This window comes from Aptenodytes forsteri, unplaced genomic scaffold, assembly GCF_000699145.1.
Source record: "Aptenodytes forsteri isolate BGI_AS27 unplaced genomic scaffold, ASM69914v1 Scaffold323, whole genome shotgun sequence".
NCBI classification, from domain to species: domain Eukaryota; kingdom Metazoa; phylum Chordata; class Aves; order Sphenisciformes; family Spheniscidae; genus Aptenodytes; species Aptenodytes forsteri.
This window is the reverse complement of record NW_008795323.1, coordinates 669101-688929: the sequence shown is the minus strand read 5'-3', so window position 1 is coordinate 688929 and position 19829 is coordinate 669101. Positions and strand designations below refer to the sequence as shown.

General features: G+C 45.2%; 1 protein-coding gene across 1 annotated transcript; it reads left to right on the top strand.

The window, feature by feature from the left end:
- Nucleotides 1-5651: 5651 nt before the first annotated feature.
- On the top strand, nucleotides 5652-14586 carry ADORA2A (adenosine A2a receptor). Its single transcript, XM_009280032.1, has 2 exons — nucleotides 5652-6001; nucleotides 13626-14586. Exons 1-2 carry the CDS (start codon nucleotides 5652-5654, stop codon nucleotides 14584-14586), a joined length of 1311 nt encoding a protein of 436 aa, XP_009278307.1.
- The last annotated feature ends 5243 nt before the right edge of the window (nucleotides 14587-19829 follow it).

Here is a 19829-nt window from a genome sequence, read left to right as displayed (position 1 = left end):
GCACACCGGCTTCGTGTGAGCAGTCAGGGGCATGGGGAAGCCGCTCTACATGAGGTATTCATAAAATATCAAACTTCAGAAAGGAAACCACTGAGCAATGCGGAAAAGTGCTACTGCTGCCTTCCCTATCATTCTCCTCGAAAGGACAGCTGTTTTCATTATGTTTTACAGCCTGAGTTGTTTTGTGAATTTGTGTACTGCCTGTGAGCACATTGCCTTGTTTATTGTGACTTGATACTCTAAAGAAATGGGGAGAGACAAGATTTCTTAGAGATTTTGATTTAAAAGATAGGGAGATTCTCTTTGAGCTGAAGGGATTTCAAAGAGAGGATAAAAACTGACAAGCATCTCCCCCTCCAGGCTTTGGAAAGTAGGAAACAAATGATTTAGCAGCACCAATTTTCTGCTTACAGCCATGTGTGAATTCAAGGGTTTTTCCTAAGGGAGTTAGGTAGTCTGTACGTGGCTGGTACCTGGGAAAGGTCATGTTGTCAAAAGGAGATGCTAGATTGTGATCTGAGGAATGAGCCTTGATGAAGACTCCCCTATGGCCTCATGAGCTGCCTGCTGCCTTGCTTATCCTATCCTGAAGCAGACAAGGAAAAACCAATCCTCTCTGGAGCTCGGGGAAGCTGCAGCCTGTCACTTACGTGCCCATAGACTGTCTTGGGTGCCCTGAGGGCTGCTGATCCCCTGGAGATTTTGCTAACGTCTGAGAGAAGCTGTCAAATTGAAGTGTCACAGACATTATCATATATGTCAGCCTGGCACGTGGAGGAGAGAGCGCGTCTTCTCTGTGCCAGTGTGACAGAGCATGGGCATCCAAAACTGGGATGCCTGAACTCGTCCTGAAGAGGCTGAGAGCAGGAAATGAGCTTGTTTGAGGTGGGTGATTTGAACCAAATAGTGGCCAAGGACTCACCTCGATGCTTTTGGCACTCAGGAGAGAGAAGGGGCAACACCTTAGTCCAAAGCCAACTGGAGATGCCAAACAAAAGCTTGCTTAGGCTCCGGTGGTGAATTGCTTCATGGGAACGTGCTGTTCAGATGCTTCATTGAATTTTCAAGGAGCAGTTTTTCATTGGGGCTGAAATATGAGAGAGAACAGAGTGTTCCAAGTCACTAAAAACGAACAGAGCAACAGCTTTATAGATTTGTGAGTGGCAAGAAAGGTTTATTTAATAATGGGAAAAGGCCGGAACATAGCCCAGGGTATCAAGAAAGAATTAATCCAATTAACAAAATAAAACACGGGCTTAAGAAGAAATACTAATTGTAGCTGTCCAGCAGGTTGTGTCATACAGGTTATTTTTCTTAAGCTTCAAGAAGCTTGCAATATTGATCCCTCAAGGGCCTGCAATGTTAAATATACACTTCCCCAGTGAGTAAAGCAGGTTGTTAATTAATTTTGTCTTGTCAGACCTGGTTGGTGAACCTTTGGGTCTTGCATGAAGTAAATGATTCTATAATAAATTTTGCTTTGCCTCTGGATATATGTCTTCTTCTGTAGGTGGTCTGTCTTTCATTTTGTCCCTGTGCAGTAAATTTCTAGCCATATAAGCAGAAAGACTGGGTCTGTTCTTGTTTTAAAGCAAGTTGCAAATACTGCTACAATTAAAGTCTTGTTATCATGTTGGGTGAAAGCTGTAGCAGGCTGACACTGCGAGAGATGAATGAGGTGAGATGGGTGAGTTCGGGTCGAACAGGGGAACCTCCCAGGTTGTGGCACCTTGTGTAAGCAGCAGGTGAGGCCTCTGATGTGCTGGGGTTGTGTGGCTAATAATTGATTTTTCTAATGTCTGTGGCTACCGCAGAAGCACCAGCGCTGAAGCAGACACAAAATGTTGTTTTGTCATGGCTGGGACACCTGCTCAGCTCCCGTCATTTCTCTTCTGAGATGTGCTGGCTTTGCAGAACTCTCTAAGTGTTTTCCAGCCCATCTGGGAGCAGAGAGGGGTGGAAGGACATGTTGTCCTCTTCTGGACATAACATCTCACAGATTGCTTTGGAATAAATGGCTAGTGCTTGGGTTGACGATTGAGGCCACTGTTTGTGAAGGGGGATGGGAAACAAGGGACCAAACAAATTCAAAGATAAAAAATTTGAAGTTAACATCAGACCATGAAACAAACAGTTGAAGTAGAAGGTTAAAAGCTCTGTTGTGTCAGAAAACAGTATGTGATGTGGTCATTAAACTTCAGATTCCAGCATTGTGCTTTTTCAGGATATGTGCAGAGCTGTAGGTAATTCCAGCTTTGTCTTGTGTTTAACGATTAGTGGGGGGGACGCCCGCAGCGTAGGTTTGTTACTTTCCTCCATGTCCTGTTGGAAAATGAGTTTGAGATGAGCCATTGAAAGAGTCAGGTTAAACAAAATGCATCTGGGATTAATATGGATTCATAATCCTACTAAAGGAAGCTCTGAAATGGGGAAGAATACCCCAGTAATTTCACTTTGATCCTCTTCACTGAGGTGTATGTGGTATGAACATGAGGTGCAAGAGCAACATAGCAGGACTTTAAGTAAATCCTCTCGGCATCAGGATTAACGTGACCAGTTCTCAGGCTGGCTCCTTTCAAAAAGCAGTATCTTCAGTTCTTTTGACTTCATCTCAGAGCAGCTTGTGGGGGTGTTTATGGCGGTTTTATTTTACATAGCAGTAGTTTTGGCCCAAGTGTGTCACCGTAATTTGTTAAATTTTTGTAAACTTGTCCTGACACTGGAGTTTGGTCATGAGCTTGACCTGCATGGAAATATGTGAGCATGTTAGGAAGTGGGGACACGTATGCTCCCCCCTCCATTGCCAGAGTATTACCCTGTTGCCGTCTCTGCTGCCGTGATGCTAAGGGACAGGGAGCTTGCCCCCGCTTCAGAGCCTTCAGGCACAGCCGTGTGTGGTACATCTGACGGGCACACACGCTGTCTTTCTCTTACGGACCTGTTTTGCCCACTGCTTCCCTTGTTTCATTGGGTTTATTTTTCCTCCTGCCACCTTTTTCCTGTCTTTTTTCCCCACTTCTTGCTCACACACACGCACAAAGCATTGTTTATTTTTCATCTTGCCCTTTCTGTTTTCTCTCCCTCCAGATTTTCTTTATTTCTATCTTACATTAATTCTAATCCCCTTCCTTGGATGTCAGGCTGGGGGCAGGGGGGTTAGTTTTCAGTATCTACTTTGAAACAAACCTGTTGGGATTTGTAATGGACAATCAGGTGCTAGCAGAGTGATGTAGGAGCATATCACTGACATCCCTGAAATTCAAAAAAGTAGAAGCAATCTTTAGGAGGTCAGTGGAAAACAGCGGCTTTTGCTAAAGGAAGATAGACAATATAGAGACGTCTTGGGGTTTTTTGTTCTTCAGAAAAGATTAAATGGATGATCTTTATCTTCCTCTCAGTAGCTAGTTCACAAACTAATCTCTTCTGTTGATTTCTTCCACACAAACCAAACAAAACACATAAACAAGATTGCTGAAGATGGAGAAAAACCACCAAGAATCATTCACTTTCTTTCCAAATGCAGCATTAGCAATAGAGCTCTAAATCAATGAAAGGTCTAAAATTAGATTATATTCCTGAGATCAGATGTGAATCACAAGTTAATCATATTTTCTTTTATTATCACTGTCTTTACCCTTTTATTTTATCCTGAGAAATTAGGTTTCTGAATTGAAAACGGAGTGAACTGTGAAGGCATGAAACCCTGCTGGGTTAGACCACACCAGATCACCTGTGGATGGGGTCCCAAAAACCTTTTCTTTCGGAGGTTCATGTTGCATCCGAAACTAAGCTCGAGTGATTTATCAGTTAGTGCTGTGTCTCTCTCTCTCTCGGCCCTCTGATGTTTCAAGTAGCTGTTTTCTTAAATTAATGAGAAAATACTACTTCTGAAGCTTGCTAAATAAGGTTTAAAACCCACTCTGGAAGTGACAGGGTAGGACAGCAAACAATTATCTCTTGACTGTGGCATGAAGCTCAGGGAACTGTATTCTCCATTGCTATATATTAGCTGAAACTGTGGTGAAATACACCCGTGTCTGAAAGCAGAGGTACAAGGTGACCTGCAAGATTAGGGTGTGAGTGAGGCATGTAAGCATGCAGATGATGTGTATCTGTTCACATGAAATGGCAGCTGTAGGGACTATGTTTCCTTGCAAGTGGCACCAACTTTAGTCCCAGATTTGTGTGCATGATACTGCAGGAATATGAACGTATACTTGAGAGATGACGTTGGCATTGTGCCTACGTGTGTGTTTCTGGGAGAGGTGTATCTTGGTGGATGTGTTTCTGGCTGGTTGTAGTCGAAGAATGATGCTGACCTGAATCTGTGGATGCAACAAACACTATGGACAACGCAGGTATAATGAATAAATGGTTTGCTTATAGGATAAAGATTTATGTGAACAAAAACGATGGTGTTGCAGGAGAGGAACCTGCAGAGACCCTTGCAGAGAGTGTGCACGCTCAGCAGGAAAGTCCTCAAAGATGTCACTGTCTGACGTACCTCGAACTATTCTCCCTGCTGCTGATCACATCCCAGTATCTGTGCACTTGAAGGAAAGACTGGGTATGGCAACAGAGTGGTGACCACACATGCCAGCAACATAACCCCCTTAGGAATGAAGGTTCATGTCATCGCAGAGCAGCGTATTGGTGCAGCACACTTTTGTGCAAAGTACGTGAGGGTGATGGCTCAAGTCTTGTGTTTGTGATCAGAGGGAGACAGGTGTACGTAAAAGGGCTCCTCCACCTTTCCTCTGTGCAGCCACAGCACTTGCCAAGGCGTAATTAGTGGGGCTCTCGTGTTTCAGGGCAGACTATTGAGCAGCTGCTGAAGTACCAGCTCAGTTGGTAGCCTCGAAAACAAAACGTCCCTTGTTTCTCATCACCACTGTGAAATGCTGCCTTCCTGAACCTTGGGTTTGGCCCTGCAGCTTTCAGGATAGACAAAATGTGAGATTTTTGCCAATGATGTATTCTTCTAGGTCTGTTTAATATCTGTTATCAATTTATTGTGCCACTTTAATGAGATTTTGCTTTTTCCATGTCCTCCATAGAGCTGATTACTTAGTGTATGTAGTTGGTGGTTTTTTTTTTTTTTTTTAAAGGAAACTACAAGTGAAGAAGTTGAATGTTTGCTTCGGCTGAAGAGAGTATTTCCCAAGTCCTAGGGGAAAAAGGTGAAAAAGAGAACTGGAGGATGTTGCTAGTAGGTATGTACATGACAGGAAGCCATGACTAGCAGTGCGATTGTCAACAGGAAACAAAAAGTCACAGCTGATGTGACGCTGCCATACAGTACACTTTCTGTGTCGTGTTGCCTGCTGGACTTTGTGGCCTGGGGAGCCGTGTACGTCTACGTGAGATACTCTCCTGTCCATTCGTCTGCTGGAGTTTGAATTGTTCTGCATCTGGTTAATCCACTTTGCTGGAGTTGGCAAGCCCTGGCTTTTTTTCTTGATACCTGCTACTGTAAAGACCTTTAACAGCTATGGGGAGAAAAGGGGGTGTGTGAGCAACCTTCACCGACTGGCAGCTGAGTGCTCTTCAGACCCCAGGCAGCTTTGAGGTGTCTTGGCTGTTCAGTGCTCTGCAGATATGAACGCTGAGCTTTTCTGGCACGTTCTCACGTTGGCCTGGTCGCTCTCACCATGCTAGTACATGGGAAAGAAGACTTCCTCTCAGATGTAGCTTACATCATCCTGGAACTGGTCATTGCGGTGCTGGCCATCCTGGGGAACATCCTGGTCTGCTGGGCAGTCTATTTGAATAGCAACTTGCAGAACGTCACCAACTATTTTGTGGTGTCCCTGGCTGCTGCTGACATTGCTGTGGGCGTGCTGGCAATCCCCTTTGCCATCACCATCAGCACTGGCTTCTGTGCCTTCTTCTATGGCTGCCTTTTCATTGCCTGCTTCGTACTGGTCTTGACTCAGAGTTCGATCTTCAGCCTCCTTGCTATTGCCATTGACAGAATCATTGCGATCCGCATACCCCTCAGGTAAGCACCCGTTGGGCTGGGGGGACGGGGGGGGAGCTAGGGTGGTGAGGGATGAACATTAGTGAAAACAACGGATCTGGAGATGAATCGAGGAAGGGAAAGTTAAATGAGGAGCAGCACTTTTTCCCTTGTAATTTGAAAAAAACTTTTCTAGGTCTTGAAGGCTGCCTTGGATGCTGGGTTTTCTAGTCGCTTCTTTTTCCAGTTCTTCTCTGTCCTCATGTGGTGTGTGCCCATGGCATCGCAATGGCGCTGCCTAGGAGCTGCCGTTCCATATTTAGACAGGATCGTGCGGTAACCTCAATAACCTGCACTCTGAGCCGGAGCCAACAGCACCAGAAGGATTACTGTGGGGAAGTGGAGCTAAAGCAATACATGCTGGAGGGCAGAAAGGGGGTGAGGTCAACTTGTCTCCTTCCCCATGGGGAGAATGGGGGACTCTGCCTGCAGCTGTAGCAGCAGGGTTGTGGAGAGTGCAGATGGGGGTTTTCTCTTGGGGGTCCATTAAATGTGAAGGGAGAAGAAGCAGCAGGCTATGAAGAAATAGGCCTTAGGAAGATTTGGACTAGCTTAGGCACTGCCTCTGGAAGCAAAGCATGTATTAGGTCAAGGCAGAGGTTTGTCCCAATCCAGACCTGGAGATGGTTACTCTGTGGTCTCTACTCTGGAGTTTAAAGGAAGAAAAGGACATTTAAATATTAGAGCTTGAAAGCTGAATATGACTAGCTGCTACTTTGTGTGCAACCACGAAGGCTGACGTGGGACAAGGGAAAGTTTTGCCACAGGCACAGGGGCTGCTACTCAGTTCAGTCTTCCAGAAGCACATTGTTGTGACGAGACATATCTGACTGTGGGCGCAGAGCAGCATTGCGTTTTGTGGGCTGGGTTTCAATGCTTTGTGACAATGCTTCCGAGTCATTCAGTAAGCTCGAAAGATGTAGAGGAAGCCCTGGGAGAGGCCGGTGCAGGCAGTGTAGGAGTCTCTTTCCTTCCCGTCTTGTCCTTAGGAGGATGCAGCATGCTCTCAGGAATGGAGAGACTTGCTTCCTATCCTGCTGAACAAGAAACGTAGCTGCAAAAATGGAACAAATTTCTGATTGTTGTGCTCTCAAGTTTGAGTTTTTGGACATCCTCACTCTTGTTGAGCTTAAATCATTTGTGTTGACCTGTGCAATTTAGTTTTGTCTCTTGTGAATACTTTGGTCATCCAGCACTTATGTCGATTAACACAAACCTCCCATTCAAAAATAGAAAGCATTCTTTTCCCTAGAGCTGCGGAGATTACCTTTCCATGTGGACTAGTGCAGCATAGTCTTTCCTGAAGCCTTGCCTCAGCAAGCTTGTGCTGCTATAACATTACCGTTAATTGTTGGTTTCCAAACCTGTAGTCGTACCTCTACTTTTGATGTAGTTGTAAAGAATAACTATTCCATTCCATTGCAGAGAAAACTTTATCAATATTAGTTACCTATCAATTGGACTGTCTCCACTTTTCGACAGTTCTACATATAGATGGTTTCAGTTTATAAACCAAAATAATGGTAAATGGTACAAAGAAACTCATGTAGAATAGCCCTCGGGAGCTTGCCTCTGAAATCGTTTTGAGAAGGGCTAATGTCTTTAATTCACCTCTCATGAGCTAACTCTGAAGACTTTTGCTGACAGTTTAAGCGCTCTTATTGCTAGAGGATGACTTGCCAGGAAAAGGATTTTTAAAATCTGGATTTCTGCCCATTTTGGGGGGTATCATTGTAACTATATTGTCTTGAAAATTTAATTTCCTGGAATAGCCAAGGTAAAGAGTCTTTTAGAAAAATCAGACTTCGTCAGTGCTGGGCACTGTACCGGTTTCACTATTTTGTTTTTGAAAAAACAGAGCACACCCTCTTCTGCCCCAAAAACAGGGGAGTTGATTGGATGCAGAAACCCACAGGTAGATCCATGGATTCATCCCCCTCCTTGTCCTCTCCTGGTTTGTCCTTTTACAGGAGGAGCGAAGGACTTGTCAATTGTGTTTCCCCTTAAGAATTTATGGATGAATAAGCATTAGATTTATAGCCTCAGACATGCTGAGAAAGTGAAAGCTGATTAGCTGAAGAGGAAAATGTGATATGATTCAGACTTCTCACACCCTCATTTTTTTTCTTTTTCTAATACCTGGTTGTCTCAAAAATGTGTCAAACCATTCGAAGGAAAGTTCTGCCACTAAAGATGCAACGTTTTCACCCCAACCTTTAATGCCTGGGAAAGCCTCTCCTCTCCTCCTCAGAGGACAAGAAAGGTAACACCAGGCATTCCTAATATTCATTAGATGAACACTCTTAAAAAAAAAAAAAAATCAGACTTCCTTCACTCTAGTGAAACTGAAAAGGGCCAAACTTGTTTTTTCTTCTTCTTTTTCTTTTTAACTGTATCATGTCTGATTTGTCCTAAGGAAGGTAACCACATGTCTCAGTGGATACATATGTGCATGTGTATTCCCACACAAATAAACTGTCAGTATTAAGGAGGCAGAAGAGTGAGATTTCTGATACTGCTTGGTTTTGGACACCTCAGTACATAATTAGAGTTAACTTTGGAATGATTTTTCTGTGGATAAAAGACCCTCCCCAAAAAAATTGTGGTGAGGAAAGACATCTATAGGTAAAATTTAAAAATACATAAAAACCAATTTGTGAACATCTTACGGGTTCTACCTTTCAAATGATTAAAACATTGTGTAGAATTTGATAAACTTTCCAAAAGTTCTCAAACAGTTTGCTTACTTCTGCCAGATTTTATACAAATGTAACACTCTGCAAGCGGCAATAAAGAACTCCCAAGGAAGTGAGTCTGAGACATTGTTTGGTCTAGCATAAAATCCGAACTGTCTCTCTAACACGGCCGGTACCTGAAAACCTGCACTCGCTGATATAAAACCCTGGGTGTTCTAAACAAAACTGGCTGCAAGTCTGAGCTCCAGGATGAAGTCATGGGCCAAGAACAATTGCCACTTTCCAGGCTCTTTGGTGCCAGCAAATGCTCCGTGGGCACAGTGCCCAGCCACGTGTTCTAGTGCAGGCATTTGTGGTAAAGATACTCCCATGGTGAAGGACAGGTAGCTCCGATGCACTGGAGAGAGAAGAGAAATCTTTTCTTCCTGCAGCCAAACGGAAAACTTTTCTCAGATTACTGCTTGCTCTGTGTGCTGGATTCTGGTATTCACCTGTGGCATAAATACTTATGCAGGTCATACAGTGCCAACTACAGTAACTGGCTGAAGTGCAGACCTTTTCCTCTGATGAAAGTTGCTTTGGAGATGATTGGCTGCCTAAGCTACTGGGATGCTTCTCTGGGAATGCATTACTAAGGTGCAGCTCCCTGTCGCTTGGAACACTGGGACAGGTTTATCCCATGTAGTGGTGATTGAAACTGCAGCTCAGAGGTGGCACTGGGACGCTTTTCTGCCAGAGGCTATGGGAGCTAGATGTGAAGAACTGGCTTCTCAAAGTCTGGGGTAGGAAGAATAGGGGAGATGAACACCAACCCTGAATAAAGTGTAGGACATGGAAGGGACCTTTGTGCTGAGAGCAGTCTGTTTCAGCAGTTGCTTTAATTCTCTAGGGTTGCCTTCTCAAATGCTCGTATATGAGCATCTGAATCAGTGGATCAGGGATTTAATGTTTTATCGTCACTTTGAGCCATATCCAGACTTACTTCTTTCCCTGCTCATCATAAACCTTTTGACTTTATGACAAGTATGTACAAGTACATGTACTCATGTTTGTGTCAAATAGATTATGGGCAGATTCAACCTAATATGAAAGAAGAATAATTCACTTCCTCCTTTGAACAACCATGGGCATGGCTTTGAAAGCAGTGCCAGCTGTCTATGGCTTCATGGGCAGTGGAACTTGCTGTTACCAAGGTTTTAGTCTGGAAGCTGATCGTGCCACGAGCAAAAGAATGGTGCCTGCCCACCATTACTGCTTCTGCTGTTTAGAGCCCTGTGCCCACCTGTGGGATCCCACCCTACCCATCTCCATCGCATAGACAAGCACTAGTATCAGTTAGCACCTGGTAATAGGGGACAAAGATTCTTGACTGAGAGTTCTGGGAAAGGGTTGTTTCGGTGGTGCATGAGAAGGTCTGGGTTTGTTTTCTTGCTCTGCCACAAGATTTGCTGGATGATCTGGGATTGTTAGTGTCTTGCATTTCCAGATATATGTAATAGGGATAGAATATCCTCCTTTTGTCTTGCCCCCTATGACTGCAGCTGCCTGAGGTGTGGGCTATTGAGGGATGTGTTCAGTGAACAGTGTTTTGTAGTGATTTGTTAAAAACCATTGAGCACGGCTGGAATTCAGATCAAAGCCCAGTGTCCTCAACACTGAGCACAGGCTTTCTGGTGTGATGCAGTAAAGGTGGCTGAAACGTGCTCCGTGCATGCCAGAGCCATCTGGCCAAGATGTGCAGTGCTGTCAACCAGAGGTGGGTTTGGAAGACAAGCAGCAGGCTGGTTGGATGCTGTGACAATGAGTTAGGCCAGCTACATATCATGCAATGTATGGAAAGATTTTAACTTCTACGTGAGGACCCTGTGGTTCTTATACCAGCTCTGGCTTCCACCCAGCTTCATAGTTTATGAACCAGACTGGTGAGGTGCTACACCTTCTGCAGGAATCATTGTCTCCATGACACAGAGCTTAGGCCAAGGACCCAGAAGCATCACATCCTCAGCCAAGCTACTTTAGGCAGCACAGGTGAGTTGTGCATTCACCAATGTTCTCCTGGAGTCAGTTTGCCAGCCTGATGGTTGGGAGAGCAGCAGGGCCGGTGAAATTAAAATTATTTTGGGGAAAACATCCACAATTTCCTGTGTTTGCAAAAGTGGGTTTTGTTTTCTGGAGGAGTCTGGTGCCCCTATCCCCACACCCAACTCTACCGTGGGTGTCCCTGTGCTCTGCACTAATGTTCTTTGTGTCTGGAATTTCACGAGCAGAAGTCGTCGTTTGTGTAGCAAGTCCAGTATTTCCAGGAAGCACAAGAACTGTTTGTGCACAGACAATCCAGTGCTGTCTGGACACATCAGACATGCTACAAAGTCACCCGCCAGGTATGCAGAACATGGGCTGTAGGTGTGACCAGCTCCTTTCAGCAGGCTGTGTCTCCTGCATAGGTGCCAGCAACTCACAGTATATGTGCTGCTTTCTGGAAGTCCTGAACTTACCATGTAGAGCTGTATAGCACTGGGGATACAAAGAGTAGCTTTGGCCTGGCTGCTGTGAGCCTAGAAAGATGCCTAGACAGGTGCACAAACTCTTCTATGCCGGCCTGGTGACATCTCTAAGTGGAAAAAAGGAATGAGTCCAGGAAAGTCCGTCTGGACAATAACCCTACCTCAGCCAAGTCAGCCTGTGGTGTCTCATGTGGGTCCTAGAAATCAAGCTCTCCCAAGTGAATGGACACTTCTCAATGGGTACCTGGCCAACATAGTGCCACACACTATGTGATGAGATGCTGTGAGCTTTCTCCCTTAACCCTTGGAGATACTGAGCAAGGCGTTATGGAAGTGCAGTCACTGGTAGGTTGGTAATTGCCACTGCCAGCACAATATACTGCAGCTGGAAAGCAGGAGGCTGCTTGGGTTAAGTGCTGTTCCTAAGCCTTGTAAAGTTTGTTGCATGGGAATCCCCAGAGGGTAAAAGGGAGGGAGAAGCGGGGGGGTGTTTGCCTGGAGCAGTAATGAATATATTTTTAGTGGAAGGGAAGGGACATCTCTAGTCCGTGGGATAACAGCTGCACAATTTCAAAATTCCTCTGACAAGATGTAGCCAATTCCAGGGCTGCAGGGTTTTGAGGGGTTTGTTTTGTTTTTTGTTTTTCCAAGCTTCAAGTGCCTTCAGCCAATCTCTTGCTCCCTGAGTGTACTTTTCAAAGTACGGTTTTGCTGTGTTGATGAGGTCTGAATGTGAGCAGTTCCCTGCCACCATCCATGCTGTGCCCTTAGCATCCTCTAAGCATTAAGCAGTTTCCACTACTTGCTGGGGAAACCTTTTTATCTCTCAGAATCAGCTGAATCCCTCCCTCATTTCTGGAAGGAAGATTGCAGTGTATTTTGGATACTGGGAATTGTGTGGTTAGCTCCCTCACCCACTCCCTCTTTTCTGATTTGCAGAAAACGCAACTAAGGAAGGGAGATTGAAGCCTGCCCGGGTCTTGCGTGTAGCCTGGTTTTTGCCAAGGCCCATTAGCAGGGATTTAAAGCACGTGCAGGATCTCCATTCTGTACTGTGCCCGGCAAAAGCAGCCTCTCTCCTCCCCTGTCTTGAACTTGTATTGGGATAGGAGCATGAACCTGTGGGAGTAACTATTTCATTGAGAGATGGAAAGATTTCTATGGCTTGTTAGATTTTTTTGTTTCTAATGTTTGTTTGCTGAGAGAATTCTGGGGACAGAGGGAGAAGGAGCATTGGGTAAACACTGGGAGCCCAGCGCTACCGTTGTCCGATTGCAGACACATGGGGTCAAGTACAGTGTGGGACCCACGCTGGACAATGTGGGAATCCGGCCATTTACTTTCCATGCTAAGCATTACCAAGGGAGGGAAATTGCATTGAAATGTTAAACTGTTACCCTGATTTACATTTTCAGAGAGAAGAACTGGTGGAGTCAGCTCAGGACTCGCAGTAACCTGTGAGGCCTTGGGAACTGGCTGATATTTCAAACAAACAAAGGTCCCTAGCTGCACTGTCAGGTTCTTACCATGTTGCTTATTGTCTCTTTCAACAGATCTCAGAGAATTTACTGCTAAGAGCACTGGCTTCAGCCAGGCATATCAATATCTCCACCACTGAAGTCCCCTTTGGTGCGTGCAGTGCAGCCCACAGCACATCTGTAGTCAGCACACTGTCCTCAGCTTAATTCCTCCTTTCTGAGAAAGACATGGGGTCAGCTTAGCCGGGCTGGTGAGAAAAACTGCTGACTTGTCTCAGTTATTTAAGGAAGGTTGGTGGTGCTGGCCTTCTTGAAAGTGCCATGGTGGAGCAGAGTGAGGTGCTGCGCAAGGAAATGCCAGCCTGGCTTCTGCAACTCAGTCAGCAGAATTTTGCTGGAGCACACCTGAACATGGACACGGGGCCAATGGCACTGTGCCTCCGAGTTCTTTTGTGCTATTTGTCTTACAGATCTACTGCAAGACAGACCTAGCAATTCCATGCTACAAGGCTGCTCTTTTGCCAGAAAGGAGGAACTACCTCAGCCTTCGGCAAGAGAGCCATGGCGGTCTTCATCACAAAGGGTCAGAGCAGTGCTGTTGATTATCCAGGCTGCAAGATCTGTGTGCATGACCAAGTGGGCTGGTGGAGTGAAGGAACACAGATGAAAAATGTATTAATTTCCCTGCTTTTCTGTCACCTATTCACTGCCTAAAGGAAAGGGGAGGGAAATAGGTGGCATGCAATGTCACCATGGAGTCCTTGCTGAGCTGTGCCGCATGGGTTCTGTATGGCAGTTCAAAGGCCCATCTGAAGAAGCAGGTGCCTTTCTTGCTGTCTTCTGGGATATTGGGACATTGGGAAGTTGTTTGGGTGTCAGGGGCTTGTTGAATACTACTGATGTAATTCCCATTTCCTCTGCTTTATAGGTACAATGGCCTGGTGACTGGCTCTCGAGCTAAAGGTATCATTGCCATCTGCTGGGTATTATCTTTCATCATCGGCTTGACACCAATGCTAGGGTGGCACAATCGCTCCCAGATTGAAGAGCTGGGTTCCAATAAGTCCTCTCTCATCAACTGCAGCAACAGTATGGTGGCATGTCTCTTTGAGGCTGTGGTCACCATGGAGTACATGGTCTACTACAACTTCTTTGCCTGTGTGCTCTTGCCCCTCCTCCTCATGTTTGGTATCTACTTGAAAATCTTCATGGCAGCCCGGCGACAGCTCAAGCAGATGGAGAACAAGATGGTACATGGGGAACGTTCTCGCTCCACTTTGCAGAAGGAAGTCCATGCAGCTAAGTCTTTAGCCATCATTGTTGGGTTGTTTGCAGTCTGCTGGCTTCCACTACATATTATTAACTGCTTTACCCTTTTTTGCCCAAATTGTGCCCATGCTCCCCTCTGGCTGATGTACCTGGCTATTATCCTGTCTCATGCCAACTCAGTTGTAAATCCTCTAATTTATGCCTACCGAATCAGGGAGTTCCGGTACACCTTCCGTAAAATCATCAGCCAGCATATCCTGGGCCGGAAGGAGCCGTTCAAGGCAGGAACAGCCAGCTCTAGGACTTCCACTCATGGTGGGGACGCAGAGAACGCCAGCATACGAATCAGTGAGTATGCATTAGAGGTATACACCAATGGAGAGATCCACGGGGATCCTGAAAAGCAGGACTTAAACAAACGCAAAGCCGGCTTGGAATGGCACCAGAATGGAAATGCTCTGGATGTGGAGACAAATGGGCATCTCCCACATTCCCGCAAAAATGGGATTCTCTCAGATGCATGCATGAACAGGGAGCTTCACAGTGAAGAGCTAATTGATGCCCAGGTGTCTTACTCAGATCTAGAAAGAGCAGCCTTTGCAGCAGCTGATGTTTCCTGATGAGACTTTCAGAGTCTTCCTGGTAGAATTATTTTTTCCATTGGTGACCTCTGCCGTGGCAGAAAGGGAGGTTGGGGGGTGGGGGGAGAGGCGTGTATTCAGATTGCTGTGGAGAAAGGGGTCCCTACCCAGGACTGTTGGGAAGATCCTAAATACTAGACTGGAGAAAAGCCAGGAGACCACTGAAACGGACTGAGGAAGGAGGGGCACGTTACCCATCAATGACCTGTCACTAAGAGCAGTGCCAAGGTCAAAGATGGCATTCCAAGTTCAGCACTGGGAGACTCTGCTGATGCAGGGCACATCATGACATTATGCTGTACTGTGTATCTGTGGTTGTATGTCGGTTTTGCTGTCTTTACTAACAGAAATAAAAGCATGGCTGGAAGTATTCACTGAATTGCGAAGAGCGACAGGGAGGGGCCTTTCCGTACTTTGGCCCTGCAACAAATGGAAGGGGGATAGCAACATCTGTTGGTCAGGAAGGATGCCAGCAGCTGCTTGGAAAGGGAAGGAATTTACCTGATGGGAACTCTGGATACCTTCAACCATGGCATTTTGTCTTTCAGTTCATGTTTTTAAAGCTTATACTGCAACAGGTTGCTTGAATGGTTTTTTTCTTGTCTTGATAAGATTACTTTATGTTAAGTTATAAAAGTTGGGCAAGAACTCATATCCATTCCTTGAGCGCTCGATGTTCCAGATGCACGAGGCAAATATAACCTCATAGCTCTCCACTTTGTCTAACAAATAATGAAAACTGAGACTGTAATATGGATTTCCCTTAGCAAAAGGGCTGTTAGCAGGACTTGATGCTGCAGATAGCAGACAAGCAGGCCAGGTTGTGGTCTGTGTCACCAGGGCAGTCGTGCCCCGAGGTGTTGTGAAGAGCTGTCCGGTGTGTGAGCTGTCTGTAGGCTGGTGGGCACTGTCTGCTTTTTCCCTCTATCTCTGTGCTTGTCCTCCTGGGCTCCTAAAATGCAAGTTCTTTCCATGGCCCTAAATGTGTGTGAGGGGAGCAAGTTTTCCATTTTTTGGTTGTTTTCATCCTCACTCAAAAGGCTGTGGGATTTTTTCTTCTTTCTCAGTGTAGGGAGGAACACACACACATACCAAACGCTTATTTTTGAAGTTCCAGTGAGCTCTATTTAAACACCTTTTATCCTGTGATTTCAGTTTTTTCCTGATGAGCTTTACCGTGAAGCCCGATGTGTCCCTGCGGTACAGAGGCCAACAGAGCTGGGACTGTCTGGTTAGAAGATGCTTCTACTCTGAGAAGCTGAAAGGCGTCAGTAGTAGTGGAAATCAGCTTAGAAACTGCAAGTAGTCTGGCTGTATAAGAGAACAGGCAAATTTGTGCTGCAGCAAGGGTATGCACTGATGTGGCTTGTTGCAGAGGTGTTTCACAGCAGTTTGATAATTTTCTGTATCACTTATGAAGCCTGGTAGCTCAAGGACAGCAGAATGCCACATCAGCTTGAATTCTACCTAAAGATTGTCTGGTCTTTGTTTTCCAGACAAATAATCCATGTCCAATACCACCAGCCTTCTGGAGAGACAGGCAGTAATGGTCCTACTGGAAAACTAAAAGTCTGGTAATTCCAGGGATCTGAAGCTTATTCCCTAGCTGAAAACATCAGAAGTATCATCCCCCAACCCTAGCTCCTCCTCATGTCTGTCCACTAACATTTCAGAAGCCAAATAATCTCATTTTTAGAAAGGAAAGGGGAACTGGATTTTGATATTTGAGGAAGAGCCTGTTAGGTTTGTGTGTTCTTATTCCATGTTTATTTTAAATACTGTGAACTATTAAAATGAAAAGTCAGTTTTATTTGAGGAGAATTTTCTTTTTGCCAGTCTCCCTACATGAAGGTGGGGAGTAGTTTATAATGCTGAATGTGTTCAAGTATGTAACTGCTCCAGGCTAGCACAAAGCTTACTGTGAGATGGATAAAAAGATGTGGTTGCCACCACAATCCTTAGCAGAAAGACAGGCAAGTTTGTAGAACAATAGACTTCACAGTTTAATTGAATTGCTGCTTTGTTGGCATGGCTCTTCCACGTAGTCTCACGTCAGAGGAGTGGATTATCACTCCAGCACCATTAACAAACACTAAGCCTTTCCCTGTGACTGACGTCGTAGGTAGTTCCTCTGTAGGGTGACTTGGGATCTTGTTACTCTTGATCTTTCTGGATGGAATAACTCTGTAGGTTGTTTGTGGGATGGCGCCTCTGACCGCCTGTAACAGTGGCAGAGGAACTCACTCAGGAAAATGGGGGTCTGATCTCTTCAGGCCTCAGTTGGGAGCTGAAATGTTTCTAAGAATAACACAAGATTACATCCGGTATTCATGTCAATAACAATTAGGTCCACAAAGAAGCAGAGCAGGGAAGGAAGTGTGGGAAAATACCAGCATCGCTCATGTGCTGGAATACACGCGAGTGCAGAATTGTCCCCTATGGAGCTTTAGTTGCCATTGTAAGGGGATGTTTTATGCCACATTGCATCAGCCTTTCAACAGCTGATGTGGGTTGGTTGCTTTCTATTGTTTCCTGAGCTTCTTCACATTCAATTATGGCAGCTTCTTGCTTGGTTGCGACAAGAATCAAGTTGATCTATGTTGATGCGACAAACCTAGGATTGTCCCTCTGGAAAACTTTCCTGCCCAAACAGATTGCCATGAGAGCTTACTGAGTTTCCAGATGTCTTGAAATTAGCTTTTCTGTTGCTGTTTGAGATGCCCCCCAAGTGTGTCCAGTCCCTTTCAATGTTAGTGATCCAGATTTGAAATGAAGAGGGTGTGTGAAGGGGCCGGGGAATGCGTGCAGAAGGAAGTGCAGTGGGGGTAAGGAGGCAGCGTGTTTTATGTAGAATTGGAAGTCTGTAGTCACAGGAAGGAAGGGATGGCAATTGCACCACATGCTGTGTGCCTTCTGGCAAACATATGTCTGAGATGGACCTTCAGAAGATGTTTCTGAAGCAGTTGTTGGGGGGAGCATGAGCCTCTTGAACAGAATTTTGGACTTTTTATTTCTTGTTTCCTAGGGATAGTGATTTCAAGGCTTTATTTTTTTAAAAGAAAAAAAGAAGCTTTAGGGTCCCGTCAATGAAGTGTGCTCTTTCCTTCTCCTGGCAGCACTCTCCACTCTTGAGAAAAGTACCTCTTTTCCGAACTGCATAGGGCAGGGATCATTAGAAAAGTGAAAGTTAAATAATTTTTTCCTAACCCCTCCACTCATATCCCCATTTTCATTCCAGCTGGAGAATGTTTAGCTATTGAGATATAGCTGTTCTGGATAAACAAAGATGGTACCAAGACAAAGGGAAGAATGAGGTGATCATCAGGAGAGGCTGGGGAAGACCCCCTTGGGAATCCAAGGTGCAGTGGGTCCAGAGAGTAAAGGCTGGGGTAAGAAGAGACTAATTTCATTGAACTGGAACATCTTACTAAAAATGGCTCTAGACCCACAGAAAGATGTGGTGCCTCATTTGGCATGAGGGCATTCCATGAATTTCACCATTCCCTGGAGACTCTTAGGCTCCAGGGTTTATTTGCTTTATAGGTTTTGGAGAAAGTTAAGTTTGATCAGTTGCCAGGAGTAATTTTATCAAGAGTTCTTCTTGGGGCCCTCTCCTCAATAGGGCACTGCTTTTTGTGTGTGCAAATAAATGCACTTACAGCTTTGTACTGCAGAGTTTCTTTTGGATCAGTAATATTTCAAAGCTCTGTGCAAGCTTGGACTGCAGCTCTTGAACAGAGAAGCAATTTGGCATGGTGGAACAGCTGGGGTCACTGTCGACAGAAAGGGTTTGCCACGGATCCCAGTTGGTGCTAGGAAGCTTATTGTGCAGATGGACTTGGGAGTTACATGGAGTAGTCTGAATCTTTGATCATTCTTTGAAAAGAGGCTCCAGGGCATGCTGGTAGATACAGAAAAGTCTGTAAAGTCTGGGAGCAGACTGGAGGGTTAGTGTTAGATGGGAAATCTTGGTGGTGAAGGAAGATTTGTACGGTAGGTGTTTGGGAGGATTTCAGGGGAGCAGGAATGTGCTGGGAGGTGCTGGGGATTGCACAAATGGTCTCAGGGGAGCAGTGCTGGCATGAGACCGAGGTGTGACTTGCTGAGGAAGGACTCTGGAAAGGATGTACATTTTACAGCTCTTCTGGGGTCACTGCAGAGGGTCAACCTTGCCTTGATGTGTGCAGAGGGTTGACTTCATATGGTCTATATGTGACTGAGGTAGAGACAGTTCTTACGGATTATCTCCTTTTCAGATGCATCGTCTCATTTCATGAGCGTGTCCAGGTGTAACAAAAGTCCTGCTTCATGAATGTGAGCCCTACCTAAAAACAAATCAATCCAGCTATGTTCTGTGTGAAGGACGAGCATGCTGTAACAGTGCTGCGATGCATGTAAACTGTAGAATACTCTCTAGTGGTGTTTGCTAAGTTTAGCTGCCTAATAGTCAGTTCTCTCCCAATTTGTTTTGGGCATCAAACTGCACTGAATCATACCAGAGAGTTTTTTCTTTCTAGCCCTGAGCTTTTGGCCTTCTTTACAGTAAAACACATCAAGAGTAATTAAAATCACACCAGTTCCTCATTTGCATGAGAGGTGACTAACCCTGACAGACTGAGAATCCCCAAACTGGGGCAGTGTTGTGTGTAATTCCCTGTCTTATTTGTCTGCTGGGACTGTTCACAGAAGGATGTGTTGAAATCAAGACTGGAACCTGTTGATCTGAGAACATCCTTTGCTTCCCCCACTCTGTCTCAGGAGCTGGTGTTCCTGCCCCTTGTCCTGTGGAGCGGTTGTCTCTGTGGTCTGCAAGCCAAGACACTATGAACACCCTGCTGCACACGCTGTCACTATAAAACAATTACTCTTTTAATTTAAATGTTTTATGAATATAGTTGTTGTTTTCCCTCTGTTTGTCAGTTACCAGTGGGAGGGGAGGGAAGGGGGTGGGAGAATCTGTGCATGCAAATGTATTTAAAGTGCGTTGACCAAAGTTTTTTTTGAATCTGTGAAGTTTTCATATCTGTGAAGTCATCAGACTGCTGGGCAGTGAGGAGCCGCTGGTGCTGCTGAGTCTGTCTTGGTTACATTTCTTAATAAGCATTAAAATAATAAAATATATTTGTAAAAGAGAGTGTGAGTGCCTTTGTCCCAGGAAGATCCGGCTGGCTGGCCCTTTTTTGTGCAAGTGTTTTCTTATTATTTTATTAGCTTTTTTCCAC